The sequence below is a fragment of the Musca autumnalis genome, unplaced genomic scaffold (assembly GCF_047663935.1).
Source record: "Musca autumnalis isolate F117 unplaced genomic scaffold, ASM4766393v1 scaffold_1, whole genome shotgun sequence".
In the NCBI taxonomy this organism is placed as follows: domain Eukaryota; kingdom Metazoa; phylum Arthropoda; class Insecta; order Diptera; family Muscidae; genus Musca; species Musca autumnalis.
The window spans coordinates 115,539,107-115,562,029 of NW_027411644.1; the positions used below are offsets into that span (position 1 = coordinate 115,539,107).

Below are 22,923 nucleotides of genomic sequence, written 5' to 3' on the forward strand. Positions count from 1 at the left end.
TAACACCGCGAAATATTCGTCGGAGACCCCCAATGTGGTATACCAATCTTCATATCTCGACGAGATAAAGCGATTTTGAGATGTGTGTCCGTCCGTCCGTCCGTCCGTCCGTCCGTGTGTACGTCTGTCCATTATAAATTGTAATCAAACTCCAGGCCGCAATTATGGACCGATCGTCACGAAATTTGGTATGGAGGTCGGTTTCAAATCAGAATAGATCGCTATTTTAATTGGTGATGATCGTGAAATATTTAGCGGGTGAAATGGACCAAAAATATAATTTTTATCCGATTTTGTAGCTGCTCTGTAGGTCGCAATAATAGTCCGATCGCCTCGAAATTTTAAATAAGGTAAGAGTATATGACAAAGAAGAAGTTTGCAATTTGAGATGGCGATCAGATAATATTTAAAGGGTTAAATGGACCAAAACATTTGTGTAAAAATTGTGAAAATTTTTAATAAACAGCTTATATCTTTGTTCCTGAAAGACACATTCCCTACTCGTGTGTTATATTTGGAAGACGATCTCTTGGCCTTTCAATTGATGTCAATTATGTTGATATACGTGATCAGATAACAGAGTTACAGCCTAATATATCCAGTTTTTTGTTTGTAGCGTAATCATAAACCCGCTAGAGGTCGCAATTATAGCTCAATAGTCACGAAATTTTGCACGAGGTAAGAGTTTAAATTGAAGAAAAAGTCTATAATTTTACATGATGATCTGATATTATTTAGCGGTTAACATACACCATTACTTTTGTATGAAATATATACAAATTTTATTTTTGGTCCATATTTTCATTCCTGGAGGACATATACCGGCAAAGTAGCCTACATATGGAATAATAACTACTGACCTTTCCCATAACGCAAATTGCAAAAATGTGTCTGCTAGATAGCGGGCCTACTGCCTAATATATAATGTGTTTTGTGTAGAGAACCACAATTTCCTCCCATGCTACAAATTGTCTCTATCATAACAGAGAAATTTTCAGTTCAATTGGATTTTCATACAAATATTGAAACATGGGGTCGCCTCGCCACCTATTTTTTACCTCAGGATTTAGGGTAAAGGGGATACAAACAAAATACGACCAAAGATGTGTCTCATCGAAATATTGGATTTAGACCCCAAGTATATTTGGACGAAATTAGTTTCAGACAATTTGGATTCTAATTAGCGCTGTCCGTTCATCTGTCTCTCTTATTGTCTAACTGGCTGGTGCGCACGATAACTCTCGAACGGATCTACCGATTAAAACCAAATTTTATACAACGCAATATTTTGCCAAACTTTGTTTAAGTTCGAATGTAGGCTATGTCGGTCCACATCTCCCCCAAAAAAGTTCAAAATTGGTTTCGAAAAATTGTGTGAAGGATAACTGGCGAAGTAAGCAATCGATTTGCTCCAAACTTTCCATATATTATTATTCCTTCCAGGTATAGATCTGATAAGACTATATCGGTCGACACCTTAGGGTACCTCCCACACAAAATTCGGGAAAGCGAAATTTAAGAGTCCTCTCGAATCGCTTTGATTTTTTTCAGCAGATTGTACTTACGCCGCAAATCCGCAAGTTAACTCTCAAGGGGATTTTCTGATTGGTCGAAACTTTACACGTCGTATTATTTCATACAGTCATGTGTCAGGTCGGAATATGGACTATATCGGTCTATCCTTCGAGTACCTCCCACACAAAATTTGGGAAAAGTGCAGTTTGAGGACCCGTATCGGATATATTATTTTCTTTTTTTGAAGAAGGTTCTTTTTACAGCCCCTTTTCTGGTCCCTTTCCTGGGGTAAGTCATACTTAATGAGATAACAGTCCAGAAGTTCCAAAAACCCCAGCCGGCTCCAACTAAAATTACAAATCTGAACAAATAATTCTCAAATATTTCCAAAAATCAGAATTTAGCTTATTAAAATTGATTTGGTATAGCCCTATATTACGATATCTACAGATTTCACGTATATTGAAGTAAACTCTTGTTACAAAATAAATATATTTTTAGAGGCTGAAGGTATATCACCGTTAGCGCAGTCTTCTTTACTGTATAATTGAATATGAATAATTTTGGGATTTATAAATTTGCTTGCGTGCAAAATTTTTGAATTTCTATTCATTGCTAGTTATTTCTACCGGTATAAAATATATTTTTGATATCACAATATATGCCCACAATGAACTATTTTCGAAGCATATGTGAGGTACATGGTCACAATTTTTGGACGATAGATCTTAAATAAAGTCGCAATTTTCCCAATTATCAAATATACCAAATTGCGTGGTATATATATTTACTTATTTTAGGTTTTTCCAAAAAGGAACCAGATATTCAAAGACAATTTGAAGATGTAGCAGGAGGTTCCAATCAATGTGAATTTTCCAATTTTCGAATATTATTTAGAAATTTATAATTTATATTTTCCACAAATATCCCAGTAAAGACAAGGGAGGCTTCTCTTATATCAATACATTCATATTATGTTATTGATATGTGACCTAGTTTTTATCGCCGAATCCGAACGGCGTGTCCTAAGTGCCCCTTGTAGAGACGTTTTTCATGGCTGAAATACTCAGGCCGTGCCACCGTAGACAATTTGATGGGAATCGAACCCGGACATTCAGCGTGCAAGGTGGTTGCACATAGCTAATTCCTACAGGTTGTGGTGTAGGGTATCACATGGTCGGCCCTGTCTGACTATAGCCTTTGCTTACTTGTTTTTTGCATGTAAAATTCACAAGTGTCATTCAATTTACTTTGAACCCCGCGTGATTTTAGTTTTTTTACGCGACGGTTCTAACGAGGCCTTCCGCGTTCGAATCCATCCATTATAACGGTGGATATAGATACCTTGAAAATAGGAAAATCTTTGAAAATGTTTACATAAATGGAATCCTTTATACGTAATTATAATATTTGCGAAAACGTATGTCATAATGTACGGAGATACAGGAGTAATATTGGTCTTTTTCCCAGAATAGAATGTGCTTTAAGAATCTTTTTGAAATAGGCGTATTTTTACGTATTTTTGATGGGTGCTACTGAAACCGTTTGCACGACTTTTACCCACTTTAAGGTTTTTTGCATTGTGTGATGCAACTGGCGGCACACTTTGGCCGCTGAGTGTTTGTATTTCGTGAGTTTTCTATTATTCGAAGATAGCTGTACTTTAATATTGTGTGTTTTAGAGGATACAAAATTACAATTCGGAAAATTGAAAATATTGGTTCATGTTTTGGAAAGAAAGAAAATGACGCCCCGTATGAGCTCTATTAAACTGATTATCATTAGTCAAGATATTCTTTTCTTGCAAGGAATAAAATGAAGAGCTTAGTACTTTAATAAAGAGCTTAGTACTTTTACCCAACGGTGGACATGTTCAGCCTTCATGGTGTAACATCCGACAAAGGAATGGCGCTGATCGATTTTGCAACCGCAAAAAACATGGTAATGAGCACCACCAGGTACCAAGACCTCGACATACACAAGGCCACGTGGATGTCTTCAGGTGGGAAAACAAGAAACCAGTGTGTTAGATGTCCGATCGATTCGAGGAGCGAATATCGATTCGGACCAATTCCTTATAACAGCAAATGTACGCACTGGTCTTAATGTTGCGGCAAAAGTGCGATCTAACACAGGACTGGAGCTGGATGTCGAGAAGCTGCAAACACAGCAGACAGCACAAACTTATTCCGCTCAACTGACCACGGCACTGCTTGTCCCGATAATGTGGAACCGCAGTGGCTTGGGTACCAACAACCCAACCCAATCCTACATTCAGTAGAGACACGAATAGCTAACGAAAAATATCGGAAGAAGAGGAAGGAGGAACAACGTATTTTCAGGAGAAAAAATAAAGAGGTAGAAAAATGCGAGCGTGAGAAACTCGAGATGTTCAGGAGTCAGAATGAAGTCCGAAAATTTTTCCAGATTGTAAAACACCAGACTGAAGAGCACATTCTCCTGCAAAGATTATGAAGGGAATCTGGTAACTGATACAGATAGCGTACTGAGGATCTGGAAGGAGCATTTCATGCAGCTCATAGTATCGAATATGGGCGACTACAAAGATACCCCAAAATGAATCGCAAACGACGACTGTCTACCACCTAGCCAAAGCGAGATTATGACAGCAATTAACCGGCTGAAAATAAATAAATCAGCAGGAACTGATTGTCTGCTCGCCGAACTGTTCAAGACAGGTGGCAAAATGCTGATAAGGAGTATACATCAGTTAATTACCGAAATCTGGCAGGAATAAAGCATACCCAACGATTGGAACCACAGCCTTCCATGTCCCGTACACAAGAAAGGAGACAAGACGGTGTCTACAAACTACAGAGACATACATACATAAGTCTGCTACCAATCGCATACAAAGTGCTGTCGAGCGTACCGTGTCAAGGTCTTATACCCATGGTCAGTAAAATAATCGGGTCATACCAATGCGATCTTAGACCTGGTAAATCAACCATTGACCACATCTTCACACTACCCCAAATGCTGGAGAAGACCCACGAAAGACAAATCGACCATACCACCTGTTCGTCGACTATAAGGACGCCTTCGACAGATCAATTCGATCGAAGGTGTTCCAAGCAAGGCTTCGGAGTCGAGCCATTTTTGGGCAGACTCCGACTCCGACTCCAGTCCAATTTTTTTCTTGACTCCGACTCCGACTCCAACTCCGGAGTCGACTCCGAAAATAGATAAAATAAAATTCACAAATTACAGTCATTTCAGTTTGAACTTTCAAGATACATTATATTGGGAGGATACCAAAACATGTTGTTCGTTTTTTTTTTCGTTGACAATACAGAATACAAAGTAACAAGCACTTCAGTATACTTTATACTTCAGAACATGTAGCAAACCCCTTCAAAGCAACTGCAATCGGACGGTATCGTTACAAGGTTTCTCTACCTAAACACCAACATACGAGTATATTTACAATTTTCCGAATTTGACTTATGTACCCAATGAGACTCGAAATATCCAATTACCATAATTACTGTCCGGTAACACTCTTTGTAATTTTTTGAGTTATGGAAAATTAACGATATTTTAACACCGCATCGTGATAGAAGACCAAAATAGCCTTCTTCCCCTTAACATACACTTTCGTGGTTAAGTTTACTTGAAGTTCACATTTTTAGGGTTTTTTTATGTTTTTACGATTTTGCTTGGGAACCGCAAGTCTTATCGAAATGGGACTGGATAAAATCATATAGCTGTGGAAATTCTCTACAATACTGACTTTTGCAATAATTTCCTAGGTTCTACTATTTTTGAGATATATAAGTTTAAGATGGTAAATTGTAGTCATGACATAGTTGTATAAAGAGGCGATACAGTCAGTGCAGAGAAAATTTTCACTGCTACAATATTTTCTTTACATCATTTCCATAAGACTTGCGGTTTTCAAGCAAAATCGTGAAAATTTAAAAAAACCTCTATAAGTGTGAAGTTTGACCGCGATTTATTTAAAAAGCCCTCCGGCTATTGCAGTGTAAGCTCCTTCCATTTAAATTTGGTTAAGGGGCACCGTGGTAAGTCTTTCGTATGATTTCCCTTAAAGTACTACAAGGTCTTTCATAGAAGTCCAACAGGTTCTTTTACAGCAGATATAAATAACTTCTAATAAAAAAACACTGGGCTGGAGTCTTCCTTAAAATGACCTGTAAATCTTCTAAAATATCTTACCCAAGTATATTTGGAGCATGCAAACATTATTCCAATCAATTGACCCAAAAATGCTTCCGATATGCATTTTGTAGTCAAGATAGAGATTAAGAGTTTTTTTTTAAACTATGATCATTTAAGTAAATTAAATTGATATGACAAATTTTGATAAATGTAGAACAGATTGTTGCCCGGAGTCGGAGTCGATCTTTTTTTCACGACTCCGGCTCCGACTCCAGCAAAATTTGCTAGACTCCGACTCCAGACTCCGACTCCGAAGCCCTGGTTCCAAGACATGTCTAAGTTTGGCATTCCTGCAAAACTAATACGACTATGCAGAATGGCATTGGCTAACACAAGATCAGCTCTTAAAATAGGAAAGAATCTCTTCGAAACTTTTAACACAAAACGAGGTTTCAGATAAGATGACAGCCTATCGTGTGATCTATTTAACATCCTACTGGAAAAGGTCATACAAGATGCGAACATATAAATACGGCCTGAGATAAAAATAGCACTATATAGATGAGGCTGAACTTGGTGTGTTTGATAGAAAAATTCTTCCAAAGATTTATGGACCAACATGCGTAGACGGTGAAAACCGACGTCGTATGAGCCATCATGAGCTGTACCATCCAACCGAAATCGATATAGTACGTACGTATCCAACGTATCGAACTATTTTAAAGGTTGTATCCTCAACATCCCACCGAAATGGCTGAAATTTGATAGGGGTATACAATTTTTCTTCGGTTTCTTCTTCATTCCCAATTTTTCGGTATTTTGAAGATTATAACTCCAATATCGCACCGAAATGGCTGAAATTTTGATGGAGATATACATCTTTTGCCCTGAAATTTATTGGTATAGGATATTGGTTGGACATATAATTCAATTAACTAAATGAAATAAAAATAACTTTGAAGTTTCTAAATCGTCTTGAATATTTCAACACAATTACACTGTGGAACAAAATGGAGGTGAAAGTCTGGGGCACGGAAAATTCCTCTTGGGGAAGAAAGGCCTTTGTGAGTATATTAAGAACCCCGAAGGACAGATCCGCCGTGAGTCGAACTTCCGCGTTATGGCGTGATGAAGTTTTTACTAGAGACCCTGTAAGCCATCAAGAATTAACGTTATACATTGTTCACTGTTGCTTTAGCTTATTTTTGAGTTGACATGTCTTCAGTCAAATCGAATGAGGATGTTTTTCTTAGAGCACTTCGACGTTCTAACTCGCTTCCTTCAATGTCCTTTTCGTCCTTTATTTTAAGAGCCGCTATAAAAGTACCACAAGATGACGTTTTTCAGCTTCGAAATGTTCTACAAAAATGTCGCTCAGAAAATTTTAGGTATGCCTCTCATTGATAACTAATCGATTTTGTCGCGTTTTTGTGGTCGTTTTGTGCATTTACTCATTCGATTTGACTGCGAACATGTCATATCATAAATAAGCTAAAATAACAGTTAACAAAGATATAACGCTAATTCCTGATGGCTTCCAGGGTCTCTAGCAAAAACATAATCACGTCATAACGCAGAAGTTCGACTCACGGCGGATCTGTCCTTCGAGATTGTAAATAATACTAGAATTAATAATAGAATTATCTCTGCCCCAAAATTTGTGTTCACAGTGTTATTTAAGTGGTATACACAATTGAAATCCGATATTCTGCAAAGTGATAACAATCTCACAAAATTTTGAACTTAAGACATCAATTGCAATGTCTATCAGGCTGCGAGAGGAAGTTCGCCGGGTTTACTAGTTTAATATGTTAACTGTTTACATTTTTTCGAGGTTTTTTATTTTCGGTCACTGTAGCTACATTGCCTTTTTAATTATTAACAATAATCTCAATATTAAACCTCTGCACAACTTACATTCCACGAAAATTGAAGTAGGCAAAATATTTATGCATATAAACAATGTTAACAAAAATCTTATCATATTTAATTTAGTTCTGTTCGAATGATTCCCGTTTTTTTTTTTTTTAATTTTAATCAAAAACGTACAAGCATGAAGAATTCTGAACCAATCGCCACGGGTCCTCTTCATGAACTAACATTTATGCTATTCATAATAGAAGACATAAGCTTAGCTCATCTATTGAATTTTTAGTTACTCTCTAATACACAACTCTCAAGATAATTTTTACCAGCTGATTATTATTATTATTTATTATATGTCACAGACAAAGTGACGGAATCTTCTTACTGAAGATGTGCTTAGTAGAGGGAATGTACCTTTTCCATTGTGTTGATATGTGGAATTGTCAAAAAATCAAATAAATAATTATTCTAAATATTCTAAAATAAAAAACAAACATCTCATTACCGAAAACTTCTAATCTAAAGACATTAAAATCTGAATATTTAATCAGAGCAGCAAAATGCGAGTACTGACTGCCTATTAGAGGAAGTGAATTCAAAACTGATGCTTCTAATGGATTGTGTTTCTGGAACCAATGAATATATGAAAACAGCGCACAGTGCGAAATATTGGCACTTTAGTGGAACTTTACTCATAAGTTTTAATGTGAAGGACGTACGTTACTAAAATTTTCAAAAAATGTTTCATATATTTGTGGGTCGTATGTGGACAAATATGAGCTACATAGACCCGCGGTTTTCTATAGCCACCACGTATCGGTGGCCACCGTTTTTATGTATTAGGTTCATTTTTCAACCGATTTTGCTGCAAATTGGTATATTGGGGTTTCAGTGGATAGAGAACATCTGTACAAAATTTTGTCAATATTTATTCGCGTTTTGGTGTAGTCCCCATTGAGCGGTACCGGCAAATGTGACATATTTAAACGGTTCCAAGCACATTTACCAACCTATTTGGTTGAATTTTGGCATTTTATGTTCTTCGTAGGTAGAAAACCGTTTTGTGAAATATAAGCAACGTAAGTTCACGTTTTGCTATATCCCAATATGAGGGGGTCATCCGTTTGAGATATTTTGAAGGTGTTAGGTAATTATTGCCAACCGAGTTTGGTTTACTTGACAATTAGTATTAATTAACAAGTAAGCAAAGGCTATAGTCGGACAGGGCCGACCATGTGATACCCTACACCACAACCTGTAGGAATTAGCTATGTGCAACCGCCTTGCACGCTGAATGTCCGGGTTCGATTCCCATCAAATTGTCTACGGTGACACGGCCTGAGTATTTCAGCCATGAAAAACGTCTCTACAAGTGGCAACTTAGGACACGCCGTTCGGACTCGGCGATAAAAACTAGGTCACATATCAATAACATAATATGAATGTATTGATATAAGAGAAGCCTCCCTTGTCTTTACTGGGATATTTGTGGAAAAAATATAAATTATAAATTTCTAAATAATATTCGAAAATTGGAAAATTCATATTGATTAGCCCCTACTGCTACATCTTCAAATTGTCTTTGAATATCTGGTTCCTTTTTGGAAAAACCTAAAATAAGTAAATATATATACCATGCAATTTGGTATATTTGATAATTGGGAAAATTGCGACTTTATTTAAGATCTATCGTCCAAAAATTGTGACCATGTACCTCACATATGCTTCGAAAATAGTTCATTGTGGGCATATATTGTGATATCAAAAATATATTTTATACCGGTAGAAATAACTAGCAATGAATAGAAATTCAAAAATTTTGCACGCAAGCAAATTTATAAATCCCAAAATTATTAATATTCAATTATCCCTTCATTATTCCCTATCAACCTTCAGCCTCTAAAAATATATTTATTTTGTAACAAGAGTTTACTTCAAAATACGTGAAATCTGTAGATATCGTAATATGGGGCTATACCAAATCAATTTTAATAAGCTAAATTCTGATTTTTGGAAATATTTGAGAATTATTTGTTCAGATTTGTAATTTTAGTTGGAGCCGGCTGGGGTTTTTGGAACTTCTGGACTGTTATCTCATTAAGTATCACTTACCCCAGGAAAGGGACCAGAAAAGGGACTGCAAAAAGAACCTTCTTCAAAAAAAGAAAATAATATATCCGCACTGCACTTTTCCCAAATTTTGTGTCGGAGGTACTCGAAGGACAGCCCGATATAGTCCATATTCCGACCTGACACATGACTGTATGAAATAATACGATGTGTAAAGTTTCGACCAATCAGAAAATCCCCTTGAGAGTTAACTTGCGGATTTGCGGCGCAAGTACCTTTTCCGAATTTTGTGTGGGAGGTACCCTAAGGTGTCGACCGATATAGTCTTATCAGATCTATACCTGGAAGGAATAATAATATATGGAAAGTTTGGAGCAAATCGATTGCTTACTTCGCCAGTTATCGTTCACACAATTTTTCGAAACCAATTTTGAACTTTTTTGGGGGAGATGTGGACCGACATAGCCTACATTCGAACTTAAACAAAGTTTGGCAAAATATTGCGTTGTATAAAATTTGGTTTTAATCGGTAGATCCGTTCGAGAGTTATCGTGCGCACCAGCCAGTTAGACAATAAGAGAGACAGATGAACGGACAGCGCTAATTAGAATCCAAATTGTCTGAAACTAATTTCGTCCAAATATACTTGGGGTCTAAATCCAATATTTCGATGAGACACATCTTTGGTCGTATTTTGTTTGTATCCCCTTTACCCTAAATCCTGAGGTAAAAAATAGGTGGCGAGGCGACCCCATGTTTCAATATTTGTATGAAAATCCAATTGAACTGAAAATTTCTCTGTTATGATAGAGACAATTTGTAGCATGGGAGGAAATTGTGGTTCTCTACACAAAACACATTATATATTAGGCAGTAGGCCCGCTATCTAGCAGACACATTTTTGCAATTTGCGTTATGGGAAAGGTCAGTAGTTATTATTCCATATGTAGGCTACTTTGCCGGTATATGTCCTCCAGGAATGAAAATATGGACCAAAAATAAAATTTGTATATATTTCATACAAAAGTAATGGTGTATGTTAACCGCTAAATAATATCAGATCATCATGTAAAATTATAGACATTTTCTTCAATTTAAACTCTTACCTCGTGCAAAATTTCGTGACTATTGAGCTATAATTGCGACCTCTAGCGGGTTTATGATTACGCTACAAACAAAAAACTGGATATATTAGGCTGTAACTCTGTTATCTGATCACGTATATCAACATAATTGACATCAATTGAAAGGCCAAGAGATCGTCTTCCAAATATAACACACGAGTAGGGAATGTGTCTTTCAGGAACAAAGATATAAGCTGTTTATTAAAAATTTTCACAATTTTTACACAAATGTTTTGGTCCATTTAACCCTTTAAATATTATCTGATCGCCATCTCAAATTGCAAACTTCTTCTTTGTCATATACTCTTACCTTATTTAAAATTTCGAGGCGATCGGACTATTATTGCGACCTACAGAGCAGCTACAAAATCGGATAAAAATTACGTTTTTGGTCCATTTCACCCGCTAAATATTTCACGATCATCACCAATTAAAATAGCGATCTATTCTGATGTGAAACCGACCTCCATACCAAATTTCGTGACGATCGGCCCATAATTGCGGCTTGGAGTTTGATTACAATTTATAATGGACAGACGGACACACGGACGGACGGACGGACACACATCTCAAAATCGATTTATCTCGTCGAGATATGAAGATTGGTATACCACATTGGGGATCTCCGACGAATATTTCGCGGTGTTACATGAATTTTTCCCAAAACAAACTTATAGATAAGGTAGAGCTTTATAATTTTGTATATAAGTTTCTATTATTTCAGGGTGTTTTGTATTAAAAATGAGCTATATCGGTCAATTTCGGTATTTTGACGATTTGTGACCCCATTACTACACAGAAATGGCTGAAGTTTGGTATTTAGTCTTCGTTGGGGGCATACAACATAGAACGGTACCTCCCAATTTTCGGCATTTTTCAGTTTGTCGCCTCAATATCGGACCAAAATGGCTGAAATTTGGTATTTAGTGTTCGTGGGGGTATACAACTTCCCTTGAAATTTATTGGTATGGGTCCACGTCTTCATATAGCCCCCATAGAACGGGACCTCCCGACTTTCGGGTATTTTCAAGGTTTTAGCTCAAATATGCCAGCGAAATGGCAGAAAATTGGTATTTAGTCTTCGTTGGGGGTATAAAACTTTCCACCTGAAATTTGTCGGTATAGGTCCACGTCTTTATATAACCCCCATAGAACGGTACCTCCCGATTTTCGGTATTTTGAAGGTTGTGGTCTCAATATCCCTCCGAAATGGCTGAAATTTGGTATTTAGACTTGGTTGGCGGTATAAAACTATTAACCTAAAATTTGTCGGTATAGGTCCACGTCTTTAGCCATCATAGAACGGTACCTCCCGACATTCGGTATTTTTAAGGTTTTGACTCCAATATCCCACCGATATGGCTGAAATTTTGTGTTTAGTCTTACTTGGTGGTATATAATTTTCCACCAGAAATTTGTGAGAATAGGTCCACGTCTTCATACAGTCCATAGAGAACGATACCTCCCGATTTTCGATATTTTGAGGTTGTAGCCTCAATGTCCCACCGAAATACCTGAAATATTGTGTTTAGTCTTCCTTGGTGGTATACAATTTTCCACTAGAAATGTTGGTTTCATATAGCCCCCATAAAACCGCACTCACAGAAAATTTTCAGTATAAAGTGATTATCATCAGTTAAAATATTATTCTCCTCCAAGGAATTAGACTTAACCTAAATGAAGAGCTTAATAGTTACTTATTGTTCATAGTTACTTCAATACATATCATAGTGGAGGTGATAAAAAGTTCGGCCCGGAAGAACCTAACGCCGTTCTTACTTGTTTAAATATTTATTTTACATTATATGAAACGTCAGTATAAAAGATAAGAAGACATTAAAAAATAATGTGATTGGTTGACAATGACTCGGCATATTTACCATTGGAAGTCATGGATCTGAGCTTTGCTTTTGAGAAAGACATCGAATGTCAGAATGAATCTACAATTATAAAAGTTTAGAAAGACCCAATTTGCCCCTTTATTAAGGGCAAATATTAAAAATTAGTTTGTAGTTCTCCACGGTGTGTCCTCTGAATTCCATTTCACTTTTTTTAGACCAGGTCAAGAATTAATCCATGTCGCATAAACTATAAGCAAGTCCTTCGTGAATTACCGTTAAAACAAATAATAAAATCTGTCTACATACATACAAAAATAATGGAATGTTTTAAAATGTATTTCTTGTGTCTTTGCGTTTTTCTTTTTTGTGAGATCTGCACATTAACGGCGTGTTTCACCTAAAAATATTTGTACAAAATCGTATAACATGAGTTTTTGTGGGGAAATATATTAGCAGTAGCATCAACATTATCGTCACTGTCGTCCGGATACGTGATCATAAAAAGAGGCATTATCATTGTCGTCATTGATTCAGTGGGGCCGATAGATCAAGGTGAAAGCTGCTATTCGATATGTATTTAGTCGTAGTAGGCTTGTAAATCTTCAAATATTAGTGTACCATTGTGTCGTCCTGCGGCATTGAATGGCGGTAGGGATCTGGAGAAAAAATGTTCTTGTTCACGCTGTAGTTGTTGTTGTTGCTGTCTCTGCTGCTCTTGACGTTGCTGTCTCCTCTCATGACTCAGTTCATTCTGGGTATACATAGCACGTCCTTGCAACATTATAAAATCGATTAGTCGTTTATTTGATATCATTTTCATGGTATTCGGATCGGTACGTTTGCGTAAATAGTTGAAGCAACAGGTTCTGCAATAACATGTAAAATGTTGAAAACGAAAGGATGACTTGTGTGGTTTAAATAAACTCACCTAAAATGTTTAGTTCCACAAGCATTGGCACACTCGTTGCCACACGAATCACAAGGTATGGCCGAGGATGTAAGAATTTGCATGAACATCACGCCTGCAAAATACATAATAATAATTTTCATAAACTAGTTTATACAGAACTGTAGGCAAAAGGTTTTTTTGGTAGCGTGGTGATCCACTGTAACGTATTAAGTCTAGGATTTATCTTGTTTGCTTTCCTTCCGTTGTTTATTTTTCTCCCTTAATAAAAAGTGGCGTATTGGAAACGATATTTCCTTCAAATAGGATGACTTCCGAACGTCAATTGCTTCGTTGTCATGAAACAAATCTCATGAAATTAGGCGTTCTTAAATCGACTTACCCACTATTGTAATTTCATACAATTACTCTAGTATGGAACTCGATCTAAGAACGCCTAATTTCATGAAATTTATTTCATGGCAACAAAGCAACTGGCGTTTCGAAAATAAGCCATACTTACATAACAACAGCACATGAAAATGCACTTTATAACGCATTTTTTCCTTGGATTTACTATCAATCATCTACAGTCCAATGTTCAGCAAAGATATTCAAAAAGTTGAAGTCTATCTTTTATTCGTTCAATAAAAAATATTCACAGATTTAAATCGAGATTTCTTGCACTACCACTCCGTGTCAAAGGTGACGATAGAAAGACTGATAACCTGTAAGGTAACCACTTTTATATCCTGATTATTGCCATTGTTGGCCACCAAAGACATTTGTGAAGGAATAAAATTATTCAAGCATGCACAAATTATTTATTTATGCATACAAACGGACCCAGATAGAAGATATCAACATCTTCTCCATGACATTACTTCAACCCACATTCATTGTTGACATACTGACCATGTTTTATTTAACCCTATTTCTTGTCAGAGAAACACTTGTATGGAATTTTTAATATTTTGTTGTCTTTTATTTCATTACATGCTACTTCATTTGCAGGTGGTATGCAAAGTTGTTATTTCGAGGAAAGACGTAAACAAGATACGGTAGCATAAAAGTTTTCTTTTGAGAAATACCCAATTTTCCCCAAACCAGTTATTATTTAACTGACATTTGACCAGTTAGATTCTATTGCCCTAGAAGCTTTTCCATCTAGACTTCATCCGTCTGTATTCAGTTTCATTCCTCCATTCCACGGTTTCTGCTAGCTCCCTCTCAAATAGTTGATTATTTGCTATCTTCAGCCTTCTAATGCATAACAAGAGAATATGTGTACAGATTTTTAGCGTCATAGTAGGGTGTATCACAAAACACCATTCAACCGTGCAATAACATCACTTGCATCCTTGCTAGATATCAATTATTTGCATAATGGAAATGAAAATGGTCATTTACTTTATTTGCATCTTAGAAGGTACTTTAATACTTTGTATTCATATTGACTCACATGTTCAAAGTGACAAAAGAATTTTCATAATATTTTTAATCAAAATTTTAGTCACATGTTAGGACAAAGGCTTTTTTACCTTTTAAAGTTTCCTAATGAAAAATCTCAAACTGAAACTTTTCCAATAAAGTGGGATTGCGTGCATCTGGCATTTAAAATGAAATAAAATAACAGCGGAAGAATGTTTCGATGAATTTATAGAGTTTTTATAATATAAAGAGAAACTAAAGATTATCTATATACATATATAAAAGGAAATTATGTAAGTTACTACGCTTATAACTCAAGAACCACTGAACTGATTTAGGAGTATACCGTGACACTTTTTTGACAGTTTTGGGCAAAAATTTTTCAGGATCCATTGTAGTACTCTGTTTTGTCAATTTCTGAAAGTTGTATAGACATTTTTTATCCACAATCAAATCGATTTTCATTTATTTTTAAGCGTCTTTTTAGAAAATTAGCAGCGAACACATTGTTAAAAGGGAGAGTTTAGAGTTTGTAAAGATTAGTAGTGGTTTCGGTCAGATTCCGATGGAAAGATGAAGATGATAACGCAAGAAATGGTTTCCACAGTTTTGAGGAAAAAAGTACAAAATCCACAAATTTTGTGGGTTATTTGAAAAACCTATACATATATATCGCTCATTTACTCAAAGAGTGACACATTTCAAAAAACCCAGTTTCGAGAAAAACGCGTTTTAAGTTTGCGATTGGAATTTGACTTCCCAAATTAAAAAGATTATTACACAATAACTAAAATAACTACTTGGACCATATTTTGCAAACAGCTAGCCAGATATCAGTGCTAAATTTCTATGCAAGATCAAGCATGATTTGAATTGTTTTAGTGCTTCATAAACTCAAAAAACTGTTGTGTTGAATTATGCGAAGCTCGTAGTAAATGAGCTGTAACTCGTTGAGTTTTAGAGATGTCAGCATTAAAATTTGACACAAGATAAAGTAGAAGTTGTAGAAACAATAGAAATTGCTAACTCAGAAATCACATTTTTTGAGTTATGCCACTCTTTGAGTAAATGAGCGATATGTATACTTTTAAACCGTAAGTAAAAACATCTTCGAAATATCAACTTCCGATTTATGTCGATATTAAATTTTAGCAGTACCAGATATACATTGATACATCCCGATCCTGTCATGTTACTAAAAAATTTTATCCCCACTGAAAAGGAGTATGACTTCAATCAGTTTAGTTCCCGCAGAGCTGAAATGCAATGCAAATGGTCAAATACATACATATGTATCTATATCGAAAAAGTATGATATTCAAAATTGGAAACAAAGAAGTATGAAAGTATCAGTCAGCTGTCACTCAGCCTTTGACCAAAAACAAAAAAGAAGCAAACACAAGTTTAAACCAAGTTTGGAAAAAATTTGAGAGTTATCCTTCATACTAGCAGTTTAAGTATGTGCCGGCAGGGTGTTATGGGCTTTTTGGTCATTATCTCAGGAAGTATGGACTTACTCCGGAAAAAAATTTTACCATTGTAATAGGAATCGTGAAAAGAACCTTCTGCAAAAAAATCAAATAGATCCACTTTTCCCAAATTTTATGTGGGAGGGACCCGAAAGACTGGACCGACTATACTGGATTTAATAATACGATGTGCAAAGTTTGGACCAATCAGAAACTCCCTGCGAGAGTTATCTTTGGGATTTGGCATTTTAGATGGTGCCGTCAGGGTTTCCAGGAGTTTTTAGGCCATTATCTCAAGAAGTATGGACTTGCCCCCGAAAAAATTTTACCTTGGAAAAGGGGGGCGGCAAAGACAATCTGCTGAAAAAATTTCAATACCATCCGAGATAAGCTTCATTTATTCCGAATATTGTGTTGTAGGTACACGAAGGAGTAGACTGATATGGTCCATATTCAAACCCGATCTATATCCGGAAGGAGTAATGCGATTTGCAAAGTTTGGACCAATCCGATTTTTCGAACTTTTGTGGGGGAGATACCCAAAGGAGTGGGCCGATATGGGCCAACTTCGACCTTAAACTATGTTTGGACAAGGTATTACGTAGTTCAAAATTTGGTTCGGTTAATCCGTTCTAGAGTTATCGTGCACACCAGCCAGACAGACGGACATGGCTAAATCGATTCCAAATTGTATGAAAGAACTTCGTCCAAACACTCTTGAGGTCTAAAACCAGGGTTTCGGAGTCGGAGTCGAGCAATTTTGCTGGAGTCTGAGTCGGAAAAAATAACTCGACTCCGACTCCGGGCAAAATTTTTTCCACGTTATAGAAACATAAGATTAAATTTGGAACAAGAACATTTCTTTTAAAACATTATTTATTTAAAAAAAATATATGAAAATGGCTTTTATTGAGCTTTGCAACTGGGGGTCTCCTTTTAAGGCTAAGCGCATGTAGTCCTTATGATTTGTATTGCCCCTTCATTTTCACATATTTTGAAAGCTTAAAGATTTTCTCACGCGGAAGAATTCCGTCCAGAATATACTCGTGCAAAAAAGGATCATTATTGATCATTAAGATCGATTTCCAACGAGAAATTAATTAAAAATTAATACTAAAAATGATCTTCGCCTAAAAAGGCAAAATTTTCAAAAAAAAACTTTCTAAATTTGCAATTTTCAATGTAAGATTCGGCAGAAACAATATTGATATTTTCGAATTTATTCGAACGAATGCCCTTTCTAATGAATATGTATGGAAAAACTAAGACATTAGCCTATATAGGCCAAAATATAAGAAAAAGTTAAAAATGTGTGCACATTTTATTCATTTTTAGTGGTATAGGAATTCACTCTCGGAGTCGACCCGGAGTCGGAGCCGGAGTCGTGAAAAAAACTCGTCTGGAGTCGGAGTCGGAGTCAAGCCAAAAATACCTCGACTCCGAAACCCTGTCTAAAACTATTATTTCGATGAGGTACATTTAGGTTGAGGGTATAAAAAGTCAGAAATAGGAATTATGGACAAATATTCTGTATCGGGCGACATACATATTAATTTGTGATATTGATACACTTACCTCTGTTGTCCGTGTTACCAGAGCCATTGCATCTAATTCAGAGATGAACAAGAAGAGTGCGCCCCTCTAATTTAAATTAGGATTCTGCATACAAATGCACTCTCCGTGTTCACTTATGATTTTATTCCGAACTGTCGAATTCGGGAGATCACTTTAAACAGAGAAGTCAGAAAGAAAAGCAGACGAAGATGGTTACTTATATCAAGTATCGGAGTAATCGGATCCCTCTGTTCGAAATAGGTTAATTTATTAGAACGCAAATTTAAATGAGTTCTAATAAACCAAAAACTAATGTGCATCTGCGTTAAAGATCGTCCTAAATAGTTCAAAACAAAGAAACATTTGCAAATGAACTCGACAACGAGATAGCAATAATAGTATAATAGGTTTTAAACAAAGCCATCGACTTCATTATCTAACAGACTGCGAGACGAAGTTCGCCGGGTCCCCTAGTATTGTATAATTGAAATTTACAATATTATTTTGTGTTCAGCACCATACTTTAACAGAAATAGAATGAAACAACAATAATGTGAGGATGTAGTGTTTAGAATTTCTTGTTCCCGGGAATAAATTTGTTTGGAGAGTTTATAACACAAATAAACTTATGAATTAATACTAAATAAAATAAAATAAAATAAAATAAAATAAAATAAAATAAAATAAAATAAAATAAAATAAAATAAAATAAAATAAAATAAAATAAAATAAAATAAAATAAAATAAAATAAAATAAAATAAAATAAAATAAAATAAAATAAAATAAAATAAAATAAAATAAAATAAAATAAAATAAAATAAAATAAAATAAAGGAAATATAAATAACAAGTAAGAAAAGCGTTAAGTTCGGTCGGGCCGAACTTTTTATACCCTCCACCACAAATTTCAGCCATTTCGGTGGATTAATGTGGCCACAACCTTCAAAATACCGAAATTCGGAAGGTACCGTTCTATGGGGGCTATATGATGGTGTGGACCTATACCTACAAATTTCTGGGTGAAAGTTTTATACGCCTGAAGAAGACTAAATACCAAATTTCAGCCATCTCGGTGTGATAATAAGGCTAAAACTTTCAAAATATCGAAAATCGGGAGATATTGTATTATGGGGGCTATATCAACACGTGGACCTATATAAACATTTTATGGTTGAAATGTTTCTTGGCCTCTGGGAACGCAAAATATAAAGTTACAACCGATTCTTTGGTCAAATGGGTCTAATACATTCAAAATATATTAAAATGACGCGTACTTTATAAGGGGCCTTATGTGGGGGCTATACCAAAACGTGGACCTATATAACCCAACTTTGGTAGGAATGTTTTCTGGCCTCTGAAGACACAAAATACCAAACTACAACCAATTCTGTGGTCAAATCGGTCTAATACATTCAAAATATATTAAAATGACGCGTACTTTATATGGGGCCTTATATGGGGGCTATACCAAAACGTGGACCTATATAACCCAACTTTGGTAGGAATATTTTTTGGCTTCTGGAGACACAAAGTACCAAATTACAACCAATTCGGTGGTAAAATGGGCCAAATATCTTAAAAATTCCTTAAAACGACGACGCGTCACGCGTCATTTTGTATGGGGGCTATACGAAAGCGTGGACCTACATAGCCCGCTTTCAATACCAAAAGTCCTACGTAAATATAACATATTTTCCCAAAATTTCATCAACCTACGTCAATCCGTTCGGACGCTAGAGTGATTTCCACAGACGGACAGACGGACGGACATGGCTATATCGATCTAGAATTGCACGCTGATCAGGAATATATATACTTTGTGGGGTCTACAATGATTATTTCGAGTAGTTACAAACGTAGTGACAAACTTAATATACCCTCATCCTATGGTGGAGGGTATAAAAAGATCAGCTAATAAATCTATATTTCCCCCCTGTGCGTACCAGATACAGGTTTTTCATAAAATTAGCACCGAGTATTGATATGAATGTAAAGACTTGTGTGGGACTTCATTAATGTACCCTATAGGAGATAAGTAATTTGTATTACCCCAGCTATATGATATTTGATTAACATAAATGTCTGACACGAATATGTTACCATGGTCCCTTAGACGTTGCACAAATTTTGATATCAAATCACAAATATATAATCCAATCGGAGTAATTCTGGACTCGCCGTATATTACCCTGTTAGAGTTACGCCTACAACATGATTCGTAATACTTGCCAATACAATGTTTTAAAACTTTTCGTTCTAATATTTCCATTTCACCAATAACAGCAGGTGATATATTGAACCATATCGGAAATGCATACAAGAATACTGGTTTTATCTTGGTTTTATATAGCAGTATTTTAGTCCTCACAGGGAGATTTTTATTCGCCAAAGAGAAAGACCTTAAAATTCTATATACCTACAGCAAAACCTGCCTTGCATGTTTGTTAAATTTTAAAAGAGTATTAAAAGTGATTTCTAAATATTTCATTGTAATTTTTATGGGAATATCAACACCAGTAAAGGTAAACTTTAAACTGTTTCTTTCTGGAACTACAATTTTTTTACATTTCCCCGAAGCGTTCCTTGTACATATAGCTTCTGTCTTGAATGCATTCAGCCCTATTCTGAACGCATGGGAGTTGGGAATTTTCCCATTTCCACATTTTCGTATTCGGAATAAAATGTTGTGGGAGTTTTTTTCCCATTTCTGAATAAAGTTCGAATGGGGAATTGGTTCCCATGGGAAAAAAGTATGCATTCTCTATCTTAATTGTGGGAGAATTTTGTGTCTTTTTGTGGGAAAGATCTCCCCAGCAAACAGTGTGGGAGTTTGAAAAAAAGTTTCAAGAAATTTCATATTTTTATGAAATTTAATATTTTAAGACATCTACATTAGGGATATAACTTTTTGCACTTTTTTGCAGATATCGAAAATACCACCACATAGCCGTGTAGGGCATGAAAAACTATTATGAAATAAGGTGTAATTTTTTCTCTATCACGAAAAAAGTTTCCGCACCAAATGCATTGAAGTTCAGTAAAGCATTTTTTAGTTTTATCTGTTATAACAACATGTTTGCTTTTCATTAAAATTTTTATTTTTTTGTAATCTAATTTAAAATCATTATCAAAGCGTTCTGGACCAATTTGTTCTCAAATCGCGCCATTTCGGACCCTATTAGGATTTTTGACACTATTGCAATTTTTCGTTTTTCTTTATAAACACGCGAATTTTATGTTTATATTTTTTGTACCTATCGGACTAGAGAATATGGTGTCATTTGCAACAAATTCGCGAAAGTTACAGACCGTTTTTAATGAATTTGCCTGTGAGAAATGTATTTTTGTCTATAAATATTTATTCAAACAAAGCAAATTTAAAATTATAAGTAGAAAAAATATCAAAAGGTTTTAATAATTGCGGTCGGTGCTGAAACTTTTTTCATCGAATCGATCTTAGAAACGCGTTTTCATTATTAGGACAAAATTCTACACATGGTAATGGTGTTGTATTTTTGTAGAAAACAAATACAATTCTCACAGACAAGGTCAACAAAAACAGCCTGTAACTTTCGCGAATTCGTTGCAAATGACCCCAAATTCTCTTGTCCGATAGGTACAAGAAATATAAACATAAAATTCACGAGTTTATAAAGAAAAACCAAAAATTGCAATAGTGTCAAAAGTTCCTAATATGCTCCGAAATGGCGCGATTTGAGAACAAATTGGTCCAGAATCTTTGATAATGATTTTAAATTAGATTACAAAAAAATAATAATTTTAATCAAAAGCAGATATGTTGTTATAACAGATAAAATTAAAAAATGCATTTCTGAACTTCCATGCATTTGGTGCGGAAACTTTTTTCGCGATAGAGAAAAATTGACACCGTATTTCATAATAGTTTTCCATGCTCTACACGGCTATGTGGTGGTATTTTTTTGGTTATAGCCCTAATCTACATGACAAAATTATTGCAAATATTTATAATCGACATGTGTTTGCTTAATAAAAGCATACAAAATGTTTTGTAAAATACATATGTCATAAGTAAACTTCGGATTTTGCATATTCTTACATGATGGAAAATTATGTACTACGACAATTGTTGTAAGTTTTAGCGTCTTAGACCTATAAAATATCGAAAGAAACAAAATAATTTCATGATTCCTAGAACGGATTTCTTGGGTTAAACAGAGCATTTGTTTTTTTTTTTTTTTTTTTTTTGATACGACAAATCGATGTAATAGTGCGGTTACACTACAGTTTTTGCCGGGTTAACCCACTTCGAAAGGATTTATATAACGTTTTATTGAAAATGTGTTAGTCTCCTCAACGACTACGACAACGATCACACATACATATGTATATCGTCGGTGTCATGCATAAGTGTTCCATACGCCATTTGCCTGATTCGAGAAAAACTCAAGTTAATGTTTAAGGCCATACAGGATACAAATGGTGCAATAATCCAATATTTTAAGAGCTCAGTTCTACTTAACTGAACTCATAGAATATATCAGTAGTTTATTTTAGTCAGATATATGTGATAGCCTAGAAGTTATGGTCAATTGTAATAATTGCAAAAAGTTGCTGAATTGTTCCATGGAATCTTTTTTCATGTTTTTGGCAGTTTGTGTCACATGGAACACGTTTTGTCACATTTCAACCAAAACACTTTTTATCAATCGTGTTCCAGCTCCCTTATATGAAGTGCTACTGTGGAGTTGAAAAGTCAGGACTTTAAATGAAACATTTATTTTTCTCATATAAATACAGTAAGGACCATTATTATAGGTTTTCTTAACATTTATTTAAAGTATTGCCTCCACTTATCACAATTTTTTGTGGTAAAAATTTCGATCGGACAAAACGGATTGATTTTTGCATTTCTAAGGTAACACAAAACATTTAAACGCGTTTTTCTTATAATACCATTTTTGTAGTCGGTGTCCACACTAGCTTCAAGTCGAATGAATGATTTTGCGTATATTTTTGTGGACCTACATCAACATTTTGTCTTT

General features: G+C 35.3%; 2 protein-coding genes across 3 annotated transcripts in view; both read right to left on the reverse strand.

The window, feature by feature from the left end:
* The window catches only part of LOC141399237 (venom protease-like), a 29,212-nt gene extending 21,482 nt beyond the window's left edge, over window positions 1-7,730 (reverse strand). The window contains exon 1 of the mRNA XM_073977651.1: window positions 7,576-7,730. Coding sequence (XP_073833752.1) covers window positions 7,576-7,642 — 67 coding nt within the window. The 5' untranslated portion in view covers window positions 7,643-7,730. The remainder of the gene's footprint in view (window positions 1-7,575) is intronic.
* A 5,227-nt stretch (window positions 7,731-12,957) lies between these two features.
* The window catches only part of Trissin (trissin), a 42,693-nt gene continuing 32,727 nt past the window's right edge, over window positions 12,958-22,923 (reverse strand). The window contains exons 1-3 of one of the 2 annotated variants that reach the window (XM_073988784.1): window positions 13,969-14,132; window positions 13,488-13,581; window positions 12,958-13,425 (exon numbers count right to left, since the gene is read on the reverse strand). In XM_073988784.1, the coding sequence (XP_073844885.1) occupies window positions 13,137-13,425; window positions 13,488-13,581; window positions 13,969-14,032 (447 nt within the window). In that variant the 5' untranslated portion in view covers window positions 14,033-14,132 and the 3' untranslated portion in view covers window positions 12,958-13,136. Of the gene's footprint in view, window positions 13,426-13,487; window positions 13,582-13,968; window positions 14,133-22,923 lie in introns of those variants that run through there. The other variant, XM_073988792.1, reaches the window with a different exon arrangement.